Raw genomic sequence first — 21,327 nt, 5'->3', positions numbered from 1 at the left:
CTTGTGCTTTGACATTGGAAATGTAAAATATCTTTAGATTTTCTTGTCTATGACTACTTTTCATTGGACTACAAAAATGTTAACTTCTTATTGATGAATACTTACCTGATATACTATCTCTATATCAAACACGGGTATTACGAGGTTTCACTTATAACGAGGTACAGGGTTATTCATGATATTTTGACCCCCTGTAAACTGCTTTATTTACAGAATTAGAAAAAAATGTAAAATACAAAAGTAACACGTTTTTTATTTGCCTAGTTTTCAAAAATGATAGTAGAAAAACAAAGTCCATACCGAGTAGGATATAAGCGGGAGGGATGAAATACATCAGAAGAACAATAGGGGCTTAAAATTCTATATTCTCATCCTCTTCAGCTGCATGCCTACTGGTAATTCTTCCCAAAAAATAGTAAATTCCTTTGTAAAAGGTATACAGTAATACCTCGACTTATGCTACCCCGACATATGCGAACCCAGAGTTACGCGATTTTCAAATCTTGTCAATTGAGCGCCACACAATCACACGATTATCGATACCGCCCACATATTATTACTCATCCAATGTAGATATTAAGATATTTGGACTTTTCGCACGAAATCAGCACATCACTAGAATTTATTTTGTACATATTAGGTATTTCTTATCTACAGTTTTGTCTGCGAGTGGGTGTTTGTTATTTTTATGAAATTAGTAATGCATGCGATTAAAGAAGTTGTTGATAGTGATGACGTTGAAGAACTGTTGAATTCCGACAATCGAGAGCTAACTATTGATGACCTCATAGAAATGCATGAGGAAGAACAAGACATTGAAGAGCTTGATTGTTTGGATCCAGTTTAAACTGAAGATCAAATAACTGTTGGAAACTTGACTGAAGGTCTCAGTTTAATTGAAAAGGGCCTACAAATTTTAGAAAATATAAACTATGACAAAGATCGCATTTCTTCTACCAAACAAGGGATAAAAATTTGATATCAAAATAGTAATGGGAGACTGCAATGCTAAAGTGGGAAAAGAGGATATATATGAAAATATAACAGGAAAATACAGTAAACACGATGTATCAAATGATAATGGTCAACGAATTATAGGTTTTGCCACAGAAAGACAAATGGTAATAAAAAGCACATACCAACGCAGAAAAGATATACATAAAGGAACGTGGATTTCCCCTGACAAAAGGACAATAAATCAAATAGACCACATATTAATAGAGAAGAAGCACGCCCATAATATAATAAATATAAAAATTATGAGAGGAGCGGAATGTGACTCAGATCACTTTTTGGTAAGAGCAGCCTATAGAATAAATGCTAATATAAAGAAAGACAATCAAAGGGACAAAGAAATCAAAAAACAATTCAACACAGCAATACTAAAAGATAATATGACACAGAAGAAGTACGAACAACAAATAACCAGCAGACTAAACGAAGAACCAGAAACACTAGACCCGGAAGAAAAGTGGGAAAGCATAAAAGAAGCAGTTTTAAACACCAGTAAAGAAATATTAATTAAAGGTAATAGAAAACAAAAAGCAAAAGAATGGTATGATGAGGAATGTCAAAAAATAGCAGAAGAAATTAGAAAAATAAGAATAAAAAACTTAAGAAATAATAGTGACATTAGCACACAAGAATATAGAGAATTGAAGAGAATTATGAAGAGAACATGCAGAAATAAAAAAAGGAAATACAACGAAGAAAAACTCAAAGTGATAGAGGAAAAATTCCAAAAAAAGGAAATAAGATCCTTTTACCAGGAAACAAGAAAAATGGAAAGGGGATATCAGAAACATAACCCATATATGAAAAATGAGGAAGGAATATTAATAAATGAACCCGGGGAAATAATGAGAAATTGGCAAACTTATTTTACACAACTTTTAAACAAAAACGAAGAAGAAAGGGAAACAATCCAGGAAATTGAAGATGACCATATAGTAATAGAAACACCTACGAGGGAAGAAATAGAAAATGAAATAAGAGGGCTAAAAAACAATAAAAGCCCAGGAATAACGGAAATATCGGCGGAAATGATAAAGGCAGGAGGAAAAAGACTACACAAGGAGATACATAGCCTGATAAAAAGTATATGGGAAACAGAAAGAATGCCAGGAGAATGGACCAGGGCAAGGATATGCCCCATACATAAAAAAGGTGATAAAATGAGATGTGAAAATTATAGAGGTATCGCGTTGCTAGAAGTCGTGTACAAAATATTGACAAACATCTTAAGAAAAAAGCTGAATCAATACACGGAAAAGATATTGGGCGAATATCAGGCAGGATTCAGAAGTAATAGGTCGACGACAGACCAAATATTTGCGTTAAAAGAAATCCAAACTACGTGCTACGAACATAAAATAGCAGTATACGTCCTGTTCGTCGACTTTAAACAGGCCTATGATACGGTAAAGCGGCAACAGATGTACGCACTAATGAAAGAAATGGGCATACCAAGTAAAATCATCAGGATGGTAAAGATGACTATGGATAACTCCACAAACGAAATAGCATGGAAGGGACATAAATCAAATAATTTTGAAACAAAGGAAGGATTAAGACAAGGAGACCCACTATCAACGACTCTTTTTAATGTAATACTGGAAGGAATAATCAGGAAAAGTAAAATAAGCACACAGGAAACGATTTTTAAAAATGGCCACCAATGTATCGCATTCGCAGATGATCTAACATTATTATCGACAAGTAAGAAAGAGCTAACAAAATTAATGAGCAATATAATAAAACAAGCCAAACCTTTTGGTCTTCTCATAAATAAGGAAAAGACAAAATACATGATAATGGGAGAAACAGATAAAGAAAATGAAGACAATTTCACATTGGAGATAGAAGGAAAAAATGTATGCGCATTTAAAAGAGTTTCAGAATTTACATACCTGGGTGTAAAAGTAGATGAAAAGGGACATGGGGAAGGGGAAATAAAAGCAAGAATAGCAAAAGCAAACAAAAAGTATGGAGCATTGCGTCCATTAATGAAATCCAAAGATGTGTCAAGAAAAACAAAAATAAGAATCTACAAAACAGTTATCAGACCTACAGCTACATATGCATGTGAAACATGGGTGCTTAAAAAATCAGAAATAGACCTTTTAGAAAGATGGGAGAGGAAAATACAACGAGCAATATATGGAGGCGTGAAAATAGACGGTCAATGGAGAAGAAGAAATAATAAGGAACTTGAAGAACTATATAATGAACCAAAAATAACGACGGCAATCAAAGCACAGAGAATCCGATACTTAGGACACATAGAAAGAATGGGAAAGGCGAGAATGCCAAAAATGGTTCTATTACGTAAGCCAATACAAAAAAGAAGAATAGGAAGACCAAGAAGGAGATGGAAGGACAGCGTATATGAAGACTTAAAACAAAGTAATATTGTAAACTGGAAAGAAAAAGCTTTGGACAGAAAACAATGGAAGGAAGTGGTGAAGAAATGTATGGAAAGACTATAATGTTAAGTGTAGTATTAAGTGTTTTATACAAACAAATGTAATATTGTATATATTACAGTAGTATAGGATATAGCATTATATACAGGGTGTCCCGAAAAGATTGGTCATAAATTATACCACACATTCTGGGGTCAAAAATAGTTTGATTGAACCTAATTTACCTTAGTATAAATGTGCTAATAAAAAAAGTTACAGCCCTTTGAAGTTACAAAATGAAAATTGATTTTTTTCAATATATCGAAAACTATTAGAGATTTTTTATTGAAAATGGACATGGGGCATTTTTATGGCAGGAACATCTTAAAACAAAATTATAGTGAAATTTGTCCACCCCATAAAAAATTTATGGGGGTTTTGTTCCCTAAAACCCCCCCAAACTTTTGTGTAAATTCCAATTAATTCATTATTGCAGTACCATTAGTTAAACACAACGTTTCTAAAACTTTTTTGTTCCTTGGTATTTTTTAGATAAGCCAGTTTTTATCGGGATGCGGCTTCTTTTTTAATATGTTTACATAAAAAATCTATGGGGGTTTTGTTCCTTTAAACCCCCCAAATGTTTGTGTACGTTCCAATTAAACTATTATTGTGGTACCATTAGGTAAACACAGTGTTTTTAAAACTTTTTTGCCTCTTAGTCTTTTTTTGATAAGTCACCTTTTATCGAGATGTGGCTTCTTTTTCAAAATATGCCTAATAATGTAAATTATAAATAAATTTTCAAATATTAACAGATCTCTATAATCGTACTTAACCATATACAAAAATATGTGGTGGATTCGACAAATATTCAAAATATCTCGATAAACACTGGCTTATCGAAAAAGTACTAAGAGGCAAAAAAGTTTTAAAAATATTGTGTTTACCTAATAGTGCAACAGTAATAATTTAATTGGAACGTACACAAAAGTTTGGGGGGGTTTAAGGGAACAAAACCCCCATAAAATTTTCATGGGGTGCACAAATTTCACTTTAACTTTTTTTTAAGATGTTACTACTATAAGAATGCCACATGTCCATTTAAAATAAAAAATCTCTAAGAGTTTTCGATATATGAAAAAAAATCGATTTTCAGTTTGTAACTTCAAAGGGCTGTAACTTTTTTTGTGTGCACTATTGTATATAGGTAAGTGAGATTTAATCAACCTATTTTTGACCCCAGAATCTGTGGTATAATTTATGACCAATCTTTTCGGGACACCCTGTATAAATATGTAATAGTAATTGTAAGGAAAAATTAAATCTTTCAGCCCTAGGCCTTCACGGCCTGTTGAGCTTAATAAATAATAATAATACAGTAATACCTCGACTTATGCTACCCCGACATACGCGAACCCAGAGTTACGCGATTTTCAAATCTTGTCAATTGAGCGCCACACAATCACACGATTATCGATACCGCCCACATATTATTACTCATCCAATGTAGATATTAAGATATTTGGACTTTTCGCAGGAAATCAGCACATCACTAGAATTTATTTTGTACATATTAGGTATTTCTTATCTACAGTTTTGTCTGCGAGTGGGTGTTTGTTATTTTTATGAAATTAGTAATGCATGCGATTAAAGAAGTTGTTGATAGTGATGACGTTGAAGAACTGTTGAATTCCGACAATCGAGAGCTAACTATTGATGACCTCATAGAAATGCATGAGGAAGAACAAGACATTGAAGAGCTTGATTGTTTGGATCCAGTTTAAACTGAAGATCAAATAACTGTTGGAAACTTGACTGAAGGTCTCAGTTTAATTGAAAAGGGCCTACAAATTTTAGAAAATATAAACTATGACAAAGATCGCATTTCTTCTACCAAACAAGGGATAAAAAATTATTAGCCTGCTATAAAGAAATTTTGCGGAAGAAAACAAATCTTTGAGTTGTCTCTTTGTTAGATTTTATCTTGAGAATTAAATTGACAATTTTATATTTGTATATGCTATTGTTCTTAGCTTCCAGTCCCAATTAAAAATAATTTATATACATACATATGCGAAATTACACCCTGACTTATGCAAATTTGACTTACGCGGTTATTGCTTGGTCCCACCTATCGCGTAAGTGCGGGGTATTACTGTATTTAAAAAATCCTTAAAAGGACTACATCACAGAACAGAACGTTTTCGAAATACTAATTACATCATCGGTGTTTAATTCCAGTAATGTACATGCCTAAGCCACCAAAATGTTTGGGTAAAAACCCTTTAAGTGTTATAAATTTTAAAATTGAGTTGCCAATTAGAGTCCATTATCAGGTTTTGTCCTCTGGGCATTTTAAAACTTTATAACCTTTAACCCTCTAACAGGCAAGACCGTCGTAAGACAGTCTTTGCATTTTAGCTTATAAAACTTATACCGAATGGTTTTTGCTGCCACAGTAACGACATGCATCTTTATAAAACCTTACTTGACGTTATTCGATACAACTAAACACATTCTGGCATCGCGATTATGTTATTATTGTTAGTCAAGTGCTAACATCCCATAAAGTGGCAGTGAAAATTATTTCTTTATAAACATTATTTTTAAATCGTCAAAAAACATGTTTAGATCAAAGTGATCAACTTGATAATTTTATGGTAAGTAGATTATATTTCATGTTTCAGTAATATAATAAGCTTTTAGTAAAAACTATTGTGTAAATAGGCTTTATAAACAAAAATACCAAGACAGTCTCAAGACTTGCCAGTTTACGTATAAAACATATCCCCTTCAGTATGAAATTTTGTTATCTTTTTGTGCGTAGGAACATGCTTATTTTCCTGTTGTTCTATTATTTTTCTTTTCTGTGATAGATGCATCGTCTAAATCGTAACCATAAGAACAAAATCATTTTGGAAGAATTGTCTGATGAACAATTATTCAACTTTATTGATTCCGTTGAAATCGACGATAGCATTTATAATAGCGACGATAGTATTGTGGATCCCGATTATGTTGATGATAGTATTGAGCCTGAAAAGCCTTACAGCCTATCCAAGGTATCAGAGGCTAAATCACAAGTTATTGACGAATGCATTCAGGAAATGCTTGAAGCTTATACAACTGATGCAGATATTCTATCATTCTGTCGACATGGCTGCCACAAATGCATTCATACTATATAAACGTATACGTGCCGAAAAGGCAAATAATTCCAGTGACTGTTGCGAAGAGGAGAGAGAGGCCTCTATCTCTTCCACAATTCCGTGAAGAGATAGCATCTGGCCTTGTTTCTTTCAAGGAAAAACGAAATATAGGTCGACCATCATCAGCTCAAAATGGTGAACCTGGTTCTTCTAATAAAACTAGTTCATCTGGTGTTGGAAAAAGAGCGGTTCATCAAGTTGCTTATGTATGTTTTGATGGTGAAAACCATTTTCCAGTTTGAGTTGTACGAAAAGGCAAGAAGAGGTCTAAGCTGTGTAAAAAATCTTATACACAGCTTGTTTGTTTCCAATGTGACCTCCAATTATGCGGCACAGTCGGTAAAAATTGTTTTTGGGATTACCACCATCAAAAATAACGTGTTATATACTCATTTTTCTTAATAAATCTTGCTTTATAATAAACATCTACCAAATTTATTTTTTACTCATAACCCGACAATACCATCTAGAGTCTAGACGGTCTTCACTATTTCTCACCTAGCACTTATTCTAGACAAGATTTTTAGCAGAAAATTTAAAAATAAGTTATTTTTGCCTATATTTACTTGTAAAAAAAATATCAACTTCAACAGATAATTTTTACGATTTGGCCTGTTAGAGGCTAACACTAGAAAGTCGGGCTTAGCTTACCTACCTAGAAAGCCGGAAGGGATCATTTTGGCCCCACATTCTTTAATCAATTCAAACTCAGTTTAAAGAAATTAAATCTACTCTAGACGATAGAATCTGATTTTATTTTTTACTTTCATTGTTTAACACATTCGCTGCCTATCAAAAACATTTGGAACACCGTACAGTTTGCAGTTTTTGATATTTGCCACACATTTCCTTGTTACAGCCTTGTTACACAATGATTGGAAGTATGATTTCCTTTACAAAATATTTTCAACTGATATTTTTGTCATTTTTGAACAGTGATAGTTGTTGGTAGACCTGGTGTTGCTAGGCGTAGTTCCACATTTCGGGAGGCAAGGTGTGGGGCCCATAATTCTTCACGTAGCCGAAGAATAAACTTACAAAGACTGAGTCTACTTCCAGTTATTTCTTTATAAATAATCCATGCATTTATTGCTTCCAAGTCAAGAGTATTATAAAACACGTACATAGGCCATCGTCTTGAAGTTACTTTTGTAGTATAAAGATGCGTCATTTGGTTCTCTACACCCACAATTGTATCTTTGTGTTCACCAACAATTTTATTTTTATTACGTAGATGATCAGTACCAGTATAAGGGTAACCATTTACAATAAACATACATAAATATAATATTACCCCACCGACAGGAATTTGAAAGAAAGGCTCGTCGAATTTCCCAGAAAACGATAATAACTTACACAGCGCCAATTTGGCCCCTTTAGATTTCTATGGTAGATTTGTTAGAAAAACCATTTAATAAATTTAGTAAACAATATTTTTTTGTGCTAAATAAGTCTTTGTATCAAAATATTAAAAGTCATAAAATATTAAATTATTATTGCCTCAAATAAAAAAGCTACAATAACTTCAAATCGCAACAGGGGCCAAATTGGCCCCTCCGACTTTCTAGTGTTAAAGGGTTTTTGCCTAAACATTTTGGTGGCTCAGGCATGTACATTACTGGAATTAAACAGTTCTACAAAGGAATTTACTGTTTTTTGTGATTTATGGTATACAGCCACCTACAGGAATTTATTTTCCTCTTAGATTTTCTTCCCAAAAGCTTTTCCTGTTGGCAGGAATTATAGCTTGCAGGTTATTCAGCAAAGTTTGCTTTCTCCCTTGACCAATTCCTTGGTTAGATGTTCGTGGAGGTGGAAATGTCACACCAGTTTTAAATGCACCTGCAGTTAAAAAGTTTAGTTTTGTCAAACCTTCTGTATCATAGGTACGTTTTATATTTTAATGTTTTCTCGCCTCTCGTAAAAATTGCAAACGGAATATTATTGAGATTACAGCACGGTGTTAACTTTTGTATTTTTAACTGAAATCTGCCCACTCATAGAAATCTGTAATGCTGTAACATCGGTATGTTTTGTTGAATTTAGATTAGAACACAATACTAACTTACAGTACTACATTTATACATGTAAATATAATCGAAATAAAGAAATAATAAAAGGTATTGACTAGTGATGTTTATTATAGTTACTTTTGAGTATTCGTTAAAAATCGTTACTTTTGTATAAAGTAATCATTTACAGTATTCGTTACTATGATTACTTTTATTACTTTTGTATTTGAGTACCGGTAATCATATCGAGAATCGTATTTCTCAGTAGGTACAGTCAGAAAAATGAAAGAATACCCATGAACGATCACATCAATCACTTATTTTGTATTTGCTATCTTTTTCTATCACAAACGTTTGTTATTTATAGAAAAAGACAGCAAATACAAAATAAGTGATTGATGTGATCGTTCATTGGTATTCTTTCATTTTTCCGACTGTAGGTATTTTGTATAAAATAATCATTTACAGTATTCATTACTATTATTACTTTTGATACTTTTGTATTTGAGTAGGTACCGTTAAACATATCGAAAATCGTATTTCTCAGTAGGTAGGTATTTTGTATAAAGTAATCATTTACAGTATTCGATACTTTGATTACTATGATTACTTTTGTTATTTTTGTATTTGAGTAGGTACCGTTAATCATATCTAGAATCGTATTTCTCAGTAGGTAGCTATTTTGTATAGGTATTCCTATATAACAACGACCTTCACCGATCTGTTTAAGGGATAAAAATGATTTGATTACTATTATTACTTTTGTTACTTTTGTATTTGAGTACCGGTAATCATATCGAGAATCGTATTTCTCAGTAGGTAGGTTTGTATAGGTATTCCGACATAACAACGATCTTCACCAATCTGTTTAAGGGATAAAAATGATTTGATTACTATGATTACTGTTGTTACTTTTGCATTTGAGTACCGGTAATCATATCGAGAATAGTATTTCTCAGTAGGTAGGTTTATATAGGTAGGTATTCCGATATAACAACGACCTTCACCAATCTGTTTAAGGGATAAAAATGATTTGATTACTATGATTACTTTTGTTACTTTCGCATTTGAGTACCGGTACTCATTCGAGAATCGTATTTCTCAGTAGGTAGGTATTTTGTATAGGGAGCGTTCAAGTATTACGTAACGCGAAGATTTTTGACACCCCCCCCCCCCCAACTTGCGTTACGTAATACTTGAACGGTCCCATAGGTCTTCATATTATTCAATCAAAGTAGATACAATAGTCGTTACTCGCTCTGTTATGATTGGTACGAAGTAATCAGTAATCAAAGTAGATATAATAGTTGTTACTCGCTCTGATACGATTGGTACGAAGTAATCAGAGTAATCAAAGTAGATACAATAGTCGTTACTCGCTCTAATACGATTGGTATGAAGTAACGAAGTAATCAGAGTAGTCAGAGTAGATACAATAGATACAATAGCTCTGATACGATTGGTATGAAGTAATCAGAATAATCAAAGTAACGATTTGCCTCTCTGTATAGTATTTTTTTTTTTTTTTTTATTAATGGCTTTGACATAGCCAATTAGCCAGACTATTTGTTTTTTTTTGTATGGTATTACAATAACAATTTTAAGTTAACATCTAAGCCTACTTATTATCTAAATTTACAGGTTGTTATAATATATTAATGAATACATTTTTCAATTTTGTGTGATATTTTTACAATTTTTAATTTTATTATCTAAGCCTATTTAAAATTTAAATTTACAGGACGTTACATATTCGTAAAGACATTTTAACGTCTGCTTATTTTTTGGAAAAAGAATTTCGTTTAAATTGACAGGTAAAGGACAATTTAGATCAATTAACTTTTCATACATCACTTTAATATTTTGTCTGTACTGTCCACACTCCAATATTAGGTGCTGTAGATCTCCCATTCCACCACAGGCGCAATATGGGTTATCACTGATACCTATGCTGTGTTTGTATGCTGGGGTGAGTGCGTGATTTGACCTCATTCTGTTTATTGTTTTTATAAATAGCCTATTTGATTCTTGTTTAAACCATCTCTCATTGGGAATTAGTGGTTGGCAATTTCTAAAATTTATTCCCGTTGTACTTTGGTTATATACACGTTGCCAATTTTGTTTGCAATGGTTTTTACTGATATTATCTATATCGGTTACTGGTAGAAGTATGTTGTTTATGTTTCGTTTGGTTAAAGCTGCAGATTTAGCTATTTTGTCGACTTCTTCATTTCCAAATATTCCAGAATGTCCTTTAACCCATATGATATCATTTAATGACACACTCTGTATAGTAATCGCTACTTTCGGTATTCGTAAGTAATGAGTACTTTGTAACGAAGAGTTACTTTTTTAACATCACTAGTATTGACTCAACTAGAAAAGTTGTCTAGAAGAATGTAAAAACCGGAAATTAAAAATAATGCATAAGTTATTTATTATTTTTCTCAGGATTCGAAAAAAAATTAATACATTTAAAACACATTTAAAATTTTGACATGCGTCAAAATTTTACATTTTGCTTCGTTCCCCTTAAGGGCACATGTTCAATGTGTTTTAAATGTATTCATTTTTTTTTCGAATCCTGAGAAAACTAATAAGTGTTTTTGAAAAATTTAAAACACAGAATGAAAGATTAAATTATTATCGAGGGTAGAAAGTGACTGAAAACTTCTATAATGTTTGTTTTAATAAGTTACAGGGGTGAAAAAGAAGAGAAAATTTAGTGTGATTTTTAATTTTAAATGTCTCATTCAAAAGAAACCTTTTGTTTATTCTAAGGAACTTTATACCCTCAGTAATAATGTAGTCTTTCATTCTGCGTTTAAATTTTTCAAAAATACTTATTAGTTGATTAACATTCTCATTGGTGATATTCTGAGCCTGCGAAATTTGTTCTGCTTCATCAGCATCAATATACTTAATCAGATAAATTGGTCATGATAAATCACCTAACTGGTCTAAAGTACAGTCCTGAACTAGAATCATATATATTTCTCATATGGATCATCTGACTCCATTTAAATTAAACACTAAAATAAAGTGAAATTAAATGAATTATATAACTAGTAAAACTAAATTGTTTTAATACTTACATAATAACACGCCTGTAAGCAAATTGTTCACTTAACTCACTACTGTATAACAAGCCTGTTAGCAAAATGCTCAAACAACATGATTTATTTCAACCAGGGATAACGACAGATTAGTTTGACCTACGAGCATACTGTCTAGAAATGGGGGAGGAATACTCAGCACCATGATTCTTTTTTTATATGAACAATAAAATGATTTTATGAATTTCTGGAATTGCGTATGTTGCTGTGGGTGCTTGTAATGACGTGTTGAGGTAAATTTAAGGTGAATTGTGTAAAAATGGCAAGTCTATAAATAAACATTACATTGCCTATAAATTTTTTATATTTTAGGTTCAGAAATTTATTAAATATGGAGTTCCATACCCAACAGTTGGTGTGGGCTGAATTAGCAGATAGGCCACGGTGGCCAGGTGTAATAATTGATGAAAATGAAGTTGGTGCAGAAAGACCCGCCTCTGAAACCAACAAGGAATACGTACCTATACATCTATTAGCACAATCTGAAAATATGTGGATAGACCAAGATTTACTTTTACTGTATGAAGCAAACAGGGAACAATATCATAAGGGTTCAGAAGATCCAGCATTTTTAAAAGCAGTAGAAGAAGCTGATGAACATTTACAGAAGCAGAAAGAGGACACTCAATATATCATTGCTATCAAATCAAAAGAAACAAAAGTGAAAGATGAAGGTGAACCTGAAGCTTTAGTTGTGGATGAAAAAGAAAAAGAAAAAACTGAAAAAGAAACTGACTATGTGGGAAAAGATATCACTGATATATTTAGCAGTGCAAGTAAAACTGAAGAGAATATTTCTATGTGTGAAGAGGATTCTAAAAATAATGTGACTTCAGGTAAGATTTAAACAAAATAATGAAAAAGATATAAATTTGATAGTGCTGTTTCCCATTTTTAGCTTTGTTTTCAGACTTAAGTAACTTTCTGTTTCTTTCAATGAGAGATCTTAGCATGCTTCTTAATGTCTTGCTTTTAGTGACAGCACTGTTGACTCTCTCTCCTATGGCGCTACAGCCCAAGTCAGGCCCATTTTAAACTTTACTTTCCTAGGGATGTCTTTGGATCCAAACACCTTGAAATGATTAAGTAAAACCTGTGATGTAAGGTTTTAATCAACATAAAATTGTACCTAATTAAACAATATTAACAAGAGGATAAACTTGGCAGTGACACTGACTAATGTCAAACACTGACAGAATAAAGTAGTCTTTATACTATTACAAATTTTCAAAGTGCAGCCAATGCAGTACCAAGGAGGTTGGGAGGAGAATATCACATCATTCTCCCACACTATAGTCTTCTAAATACCGTGGTGAATGACGAACTCTTTTAGATCTTCTAGGCGCTTCTGAAATAGGTAATGAGCTTCGCTGAGAGCACATTGGTTGTACTTTAAGAGGTAACGAATTCGGTGGAGAGGGAGATATAGTGGTACCTGCCTGGGGCGGTATGTTTTGTGTAGTTGGATCATTGGATGAGGCATCATTGAGACTTGAATGTGATTCAAGTGGGTCCTCTACTAATACTGATTATTGACCTGGTATATCTAGTGTTTCTCCTTCACCTCGTCCAATTGGAGCCAGATGACGATTAGACACAGTGGTCTCCCGTCCGTCTTTCAGTTTAACAAAGGAGTAATCAGGATTTACCGCTATAACCTCTACTTCTTCTACGATAGGTTGGTACTTGTTTTTCCGATCGAACCTTTTCATCAAGACAAGTCCTAATTCTGTTAGCCATGACGGTACTTTATTCCCATTTGGAGATATACGTGTGTGCACGAACATTCTTTCATGTAGAGTACAGTTAGTTGCGGTACATAACAATGAACGAATGGAATGCAGCACATTTGGTAGATATTGTTCCCAAGTCTCAATGGGTGCTTCAAGAGATTCACAAGCCAGTTGAATAGCTTTCCATACAGTAGAATGCAACTTTTCCACTTGACCATTTCCTTGAGGATTATAAGCAGTAGTTCTACTTGTTGCAATTCCTCTGGAGTTGAGAAACTCTTTGACTTCAGCTGATAGAAATTGAGTCTCTCTATCGGAATGGATGTATGCAGGCATTCCAAACATCATGAATAAGTTATTTAAATTCTTGATTACAGTTTTGGCACTAATGTCGGTACATGGAAAAGCAAATGGGAATCTGGAATACTCATCTATTACCGTAAGAATAGAACGATTATTGGTATTCGAAGGCAATGAGATTTTTAACTATAAGTAAGTTAATGTTGTCATAGGAGTGGTCACCAATTTGAATATTTTGACAAGTTACACCTTTAACTTGAGAGGAATGCGATAATGAGGCCATAGAAACAGTACATGGCTTCCTAGTACATGGCTTCCTAGGGGCTTTGCATATGTTAGCGAAGTCTTCATTAACAAAACTGACAGGGCTACCCGTATCTATAAGGGCATCAGCACGAAGGCCTTTTATAAAAGCAGGCACGATAGCTTTCTTCAATGAAGCAGGAGTAGCAGCAAGAATGCAGGCTGTACAGTTATCGTAGCCTTCAGATACATTGGTAGATGAACTAGTGCTCTTGGAGCGGCAAAGCTTTGCAAAGTGCCCCTTTTTATTACAGGATTTACAGATGGATTCCCGAGCAGGACAGTTCTTCCTTGGATGTATTGGCCCACCGCAGAAAAAAACATTTGTGTCTTGACCTAGAAGAGTTAGCAGTAGAGTTGGTAGCAGCTGTCACAGTGACAAGTTCAGAATTCGTTGGAGACCTCTGTGACTCAAATTGATAGTTACCAGGTAGAACACTGAGTGTTGGATTTTGACTTGCATAAACCTGAGAGTTGAGTTCTGCCATTTCAATTGAAATAGCTATATTATAAGTTTCTTCCAAAGTTAATGCCAGACTCTCTAATAATCTTGATCGTATCTTTGTGGACGTCATTCCAGCGATAAAAGCTCCACGGATCGTATCATTTTTATTAGTATCAGCATCTACAGCAGTAAAATTGCACTCCTTAACTAACTGCTTTAAATATTGCATGTAAGAATCGATAGGCTCGTCTGTCTGTTGTCGTCTAGTGGTTAGCATGTGACGAGCATGAATAATATTTGGTTTGATGTATATTTTATCAAGCGTTTGAATGGATTCGTTGTAAGTTTTACAATCGCTTATCAAGGTATATACTCGTGGCGAAATATGATTTATTAACAGTTCTTCTTCTTTTTATATAGACATTACTCTGTCTGTTTTTCAATGTGCCTCCAGTAAGTTGTCATTCCATATTTTTCGTGGTTTTCCCACTGATCGTCTTCCTATTGGGGAACCGTCTCTCGCCGTCCTTACTACTCTATTTGTTGTCATTCGGCTTATGTGGTCGTTCCATTCTACTCTTCTGCTTTTCACCCAGTTATTAATGTTGTCCACCTTGCATCTCCCTCGTATATCTGCACTTCTATTATTCTATTAACAGTTGTAGCTTAATACAGTGAAACCCCGATAAGTCGGCCCCCGATAACTCGGAAGTCCGGCTAACCCGGACCGATTTTCATCAGACAAACATTTCAATAATAAAATGTATGTAATATAATGTTGTAGAGATAATGGGTATTTGTGTAATTTGAACTATACGATAGTAAAAATGACTCACGGCCCACAGCCTTCATTGTTTCGGATTATCGGAAACAACAGGCACCTGTTATTCCTTTATTTATTTCAATTTGTCTTAGCATTGTTTAAAAAAGACAAAAACACTATTTAAAAAATTATTTAGTCTCCACTGTTCTTAAATAACATAACATCGTTCTGATTTTGACCGTATTGTGTGTACCTAGTACAGTCGGATTTCAATTGTAAGTGGGTTTATCTGTAAGTATACCGTATTTTTTTATTTTTTACCATATACTCCGGCTAACCCGGATTTTCGATAACCCGGATCGGCCGTGGTCCCAATTAATCCGAGTTATCGAGGTTCCACTGTATTGTTAATATCAAGGAGTGGTCCAGCAGAAACAGCTGGGGTAACAACCTGGGCAGCCAAAAAGTTCATAAAAGTTATTTTCCAGTGGTCCCATTCCTTTGCTGTTGATTTCAGAGATGGATCCCCATAAAACCTCTCGGGTCTTAGATACTTCTCCATTATGTTGATTAAATTGAAATGATTAAGTAAAACTTGTGATGTAAGGTTTTAATCAACATAAAATTGTACCACAATTAGCGTCTTTTTGCAAAGACAATGACGTCGACTTTGCAAAGTAACAAGACACTTACTCAACACACACACTACACATTACACCTGAGTTAGTGATAAGTTATACAATTACGCACGGCTAAAGGTTCTAGTTCTAAACCAAGGCCAGAATCAGAGAAAAAAAAATTGTACCTAATTAAACAATATTAACAAGAGGATAAACTTGGCAGTGACTGACTAATGTCAAACACTGACAGAATAAAGTAGTCTTTATACTACAGTAGAACTCCGCAAATCCGAACCCCGCTAATCCGAACATCCGAACCAACGGAAAGTGAAAAAAATTTAAAAATGCAAGACAAAAACTTAAAAGCATGTTTATTATACAGAGTAAAACCAGAAAATTGAACAATGTAGGATTAATAGGACTTTGACATTTAAAATTTCTTAAAAATAAATACAGTGGAACCTCGATAACTCGGATTAATCGGGACCGCGGCCGATCCGGGTTATCGAAAATCCGGGTTAGCCGGAGAATATGGTAAAAATTAATAAAATACGGTATACTTACAGATAAACTCCGTTAGAATTGAAATAACATGAAATATATATAAATAGGTATGCACAGTACCTACGACCTACACATCTAAATTACTAAAAACACGCAAACAAAAACGTAAGCAAACGGAAGCGAACAATATACAAGACTGTACTACACACAATACAGTCACAATCGATGTGATGTTATTTAAGAACAGTGAAAACTAAAGACCATTGTTTGAAAAAGAATTTTTTAAATAGGTAGTCTTTTAGTCTTTATAAACAATGCTGTTTGAAATATATAAAGGAATACTATGTACAGACAGGTGTCTGTTGTTTATGCCGGCGCGGCGTGTGCCATGAGTCATTTTTACTATCGTATAGTTCAAATTACACAAATACACATTATCTCTCAAATATTATATTACATACATTTTTATTGCTGAAATGTTTATCTGATAATTAACTATGTATTTTTATAGGAAATAAGCCACAATTAAATTGAAAAATAATTTTATTAACATTTCGACGCCCAAATCGGGTGTCGTCAAAATACAAAATACTGAAAATCAAAATGTTTATCTGATGAAAATCGGTCCGGGTTAGCCGGACTTCCGGGTTATCAGGGGCCGACTTATCGGGGTTCCACTGTACGTACTTTAATATGTAGTGCTTATACAGGTTAAACATAAACTTACTTTGGTTCTCTCGTAGTCAACTTGAGTCCAAAATTATTGTCCACATTCTTGCGAGAACGTTTTGCGACTCAAAATCAACGACAGTGAAAGCTTTGAATTACTAGTTAGGCTAACTTTCGGATAATCCGAACTTTTCGGAATCCGAACAGGCTGTCCCCCCAATTAGTTCGGATTTTCGGGGTTCCACTGTATTACAAATTTTCAAAGTGCAGCCAATGCAGTACCAAGGAGGTTGGGAGGAGAATATCACATCACACCTGCAACAGAGAGAAGTATGCTTTGTTAGCAAGCATTATCTGTTTCCGTATTTCCTCCCACACGCTGCCATCCTCGGCTATCTGTATACTTAAATACGTGGGCTGTTTTACTACTATGTTAGCCTCGTCTCTTGTCAAATTCTGCAAGTTTCGTTGGTTCCTTGCTTGTACAGTAAAACCTCGATAGAACGGACCTCTATTTAACGGACTTTGGATATAACGGACAAAAAATCTGATCAAACGTAAAAAAAATTTGAATGCAAAAAATATGAAAAATCGAATTCTGGAAGAAAAATCAGCAAGGACAGGATCTCATCACTGCTTTGTACTAATGCCGATGGATCGCATATCTTTGCCAACAATTAGAGCAGCATTGGCAAATCTCGTAAACCTAGAGTTGTCAAAGATCTGCCCGTTTGGGCAAGATCATCATCTGCCCGTTTATTAAAGCTCTAATAAGGCATGGTTCACCACAGATATTTTCAGAAATTGGCTTTTTGAAAGAATTTGAACCCGCTGTTAGAAAATTTCAAGAGAAGAGACTGGAAATACAGCCGAAGAAAGGTGGTGAAATGTTTATTGAATTTAGACAACGCTCCTGCTAATCCCCCGGAAACTATTGGACATCCAGCAGACTGCAAATTTAATAATTGTATGTTTTTGACAAAAAATACATCTCTTTTTCAACCTATGGGTCAGTGAATAATTTTGGCAACCAAACGAGTATATTGCAGAAAGTTCTTAGATGAAGTAAAAAAAGTAAAAAATATTAAACAAAACTTGATTCCTTTTAACATACAGATTTATACACTGTGTCTAAATACAGTACATATTTTCAAAAATAAATGTTTGATTGATTGTAAACCTATTTTTATATAACGCACTTTCGGCTTTAACGGACATACCGTCCTCCCAATTAGTCCGTTATATCGAGGTTTTACTGTATTTTGTATTAGAGCTTTTGTTTTATCTACGTTGATGGCCAGCCCTATTTCTTTCACATTTTCTTCAAACTGCGGTTTTTCCCTTACATCATCTGCATATGTTACTATAATCTACTTAGACTTATTAAACAATAAATTTTTTGAGTTTACGGTTATTTTTCTTATGACATATTCCATACATATATTAAACAGAGTCGGTGCCAACCCATCTCCCTGTTTTACCCTTTAGTTATCTGGAGGGATGTGTCAATTGATTTTGAACTCGTACTTGTGCTTCTGTGTGAGTCATGGTGGCTTGAACTAACTTTATAGTCTGGGCTGATTATCGGAGAATAGGCCATTTTTGGGAAAAGTTATTTACCACCAATTTTATTGCTGGAATCGAATTATAAGATCCTATATATTAATAATATGGGTATGCAAAGTCCTCAGATAGTGTGCTACTTTTTTTATAAACAAAATGGCGCCCGAAAATCGTGTTTTTTCAATTATTGCTCTAGAACTCCGAAGATTTTAACTTTACAACAAAAAAACTCAAATAAAAATTCACCGTGATTAAATTCTGCATAGAGACGTGTTTTTCCCGATCTGCTCCGGCGAAAATTTTCCTCGGAAAATGCGGGTTTTCCCAACAAAATCTTTAATTTTCAAATAAAGTTTTAGATAAGTAATTATTTACCAATAATTAAATAATTTGGTGACTTAAAAGCCTTCTTGGTTTAGATTATAGTTCCAGAAGCTGGTGAAAATTAAACGAATATTTTAGCAACAATTCAATTGTTAATTAATAATTTACGGTCGCAATAATAACCAAAATAATTATGATACACTGATCAAACTTTGAAATCTTATAAAGATGAGATGCCTATTTAACATTTTGTCGACAAAATATAAATTTTTTATTTTTTTGCATAATCTTTAAATGTTTAAAAAAAATAGTTATAAACAAATTAACGTTTCTCAGAAAGTTTTTATTATATTATAATTTTAAAAAATAGCTAAAATGCGCATTTCAAATATATCGAAAATAAATGCTTTAAAACTTTTTTGCAACCATTTGCAAAAAAGTTATGAAACAGCAAAGTAAACATACGATTACTACGGTGTTAATAATTTTTTTTTAATTCTTTCAAAGCGTAGAAGTGAGTTTAGAGTACAAGCTAATTATTTATAAAACAATATCGATTATCAGCTTAATGGTTATATTTTAATTAAAGATTATAAATATATTTTTTTGTAATTTACACGCGCGAAAGTAGAATAATACAGTACCGTAGCTACCCGCCCACATACACAACTCACGCGAGTTTAAGCGTGTCAGTCGCTTCGAGTGAACATTTTATCTCCGGCTCTGTATCAAGCCTACTTTCGCGCTAAAAATTACAAAAAAAGTATTTTTAATCTTTGATTAAAATATAACCATTGCACTAATTTTTGACATTCTTTGTGAGTAATTACAAGACAATAAAAATGAAAAATTTATATTTTGTCGACAAAATATTAAATAGGCACCACACCTTTATAATCTTTCTAAGTTTGATCAATGTCTCATGATTATTTTGGTTGTTATTGCGACTGTAAATTGTTAATTAACAATTGAATTGTTGCTAAAATATTCGTTTCATTTTAACCGGCTTCTGAATTTATAATCTATACCAAGAAAGCTTTTATTTCACTAAGATATATAATTATTGATAAATATTTACTGGCTTAAAAAATTTATTTGAAAATTCGAGATTTTGTTGGGAAAACTCACATTTCCCGAGGAAAATTTTCGTCGGACGAAATCGGGAAAAACATGCCTCTATGTAGAATTAAATTGGGGTGAATTTTTATTTGAGTATTTTTGGCGTAAAGTTAAAATCTTCGGAGTTATAGAGCAATAATTGAAAAAAGTACGATTTGTCGGCGCCATTTTGTTTATAAAAAAAGTAGCACACTATCTGTGGACTTTGCATACCTATATTAATAATATATAGGATCTTATAATTCGATTAAAGCAATAAAATTGCTGGTAAATAACCTTTCTTTGTACTTTACTAATTAGACCAACGTATTATAACTATTTTTATTTCAAATTTTAAAGATTATGTAAAAAAAAGAAAAATTTATATTTTGTCGATAAAATATTGAACAAGCATCTCGTCTTTATAATCTTTATAAGTTTGATCAATGTATCATGATTATTTTGGTTATTATTGCGATCGTAAATTGTTAATTAACAATTGAATTGTTGCTAAAATATTCGTTTAATTTTCACCGGCTTCTGGAATTACAATCTATACAAAGAAATCTTCGATGTCACTAAGTTATTTAATTATTGATTAATAATTACTTACCTAAAACTTTATTTGAAAATTATAGTTTTTGTTAGGAAAACCCGCATTTTCCGAGGAAAATTTTCGTCGGAGCAAATCGTGAAAAACATATCTCTATGCAGAACTTAATTGCGGTCAATTTTTATTTGCGTGTTTTTGTTGTAAAGTTAAAATCTTCGGAGTTATAGAGCAATAATTGAAAAAAATACGATTTGTCGGCGCCATTTTGTTTATAAAAAAAGTAGCACACTATCTGCGGACTTTGCATACCTATATTATTAATATATAGGATCTTATAATTCGATTCCAGCAATAAAATTGCTGGTAAATAACTTTTCCATGAATTTTGCTAATTAGCCCAGAGTTTTACCAATTTCCTTGGCATACCCGATATACAGAGTGAGTTTTATGTATGGAAACACTCAATTATCTCGGAAACCGCTTGCACGATTTTTATAGATTTTGGTGGGTAAGGGTTTTCTGAGGCGTCCGATATTATAGTGGCAATTACATTGTTGTCAGATTTTCCGTTTTTCTGGAAATCTAATGAACTTTCTTATTTCAAATAGAACACCCTGTATATTTTTTACGTTTTGAAGTCCTAAAGAAATACTGATTATTTTTCATGTTATATTCCCTATACCTAAATACCATAATTTCGGAGTTATT

General features: G+C 33.2%; 1 protein-coding gene across 2 annotated transcripts in view; it reads left to right on the top strand.

Annotated features, from left to right (window-relative positions):
- The window catches only part of LOC114333319 (cytokine-like nuclear factor N-PAC), a 105,442-nt gene that overhangs the window by 604 nt on the left and 83,511 nt on the right, over window positions 1–21,327 (top strand). For both annotated transcript variants that reach the window (XM_028283177.2, XM_028283178.2), the window contains exon 2: window positions 12,057–12,580. In XM_028283177.2, the coding sequence (XP_028138978.2) occupies window positions 12,076–12,580 (505 nt within the window). In that variant the 5' untranslated portion in view covers window positions 12,057–12,075. The remainder of the gene's footprint in view (window positions 1–12,056; window positions 12,581–21,327) is intronic.

The sequence above is a fragment of the Diabrotica virgifera genome, chromosome 8 (genome assembly GCF_917563875.1).
Source record: "Diabrotica virgifera virgifera chromosome 8, PGI_DIABVI_V3a".
Classification (NCBI taxonomy): Eukaryota; Metazoa; Arthropoda; class Insecta; order Coleoptera; family Chrysomelidae; genus Diabrotica; species Diabrotica virgifera.
The sequence above is the reverse complement of the archived record's forward strand: the minus strand, read 5'-3'. Positions and strand labels throughout refer to the sequence as shown.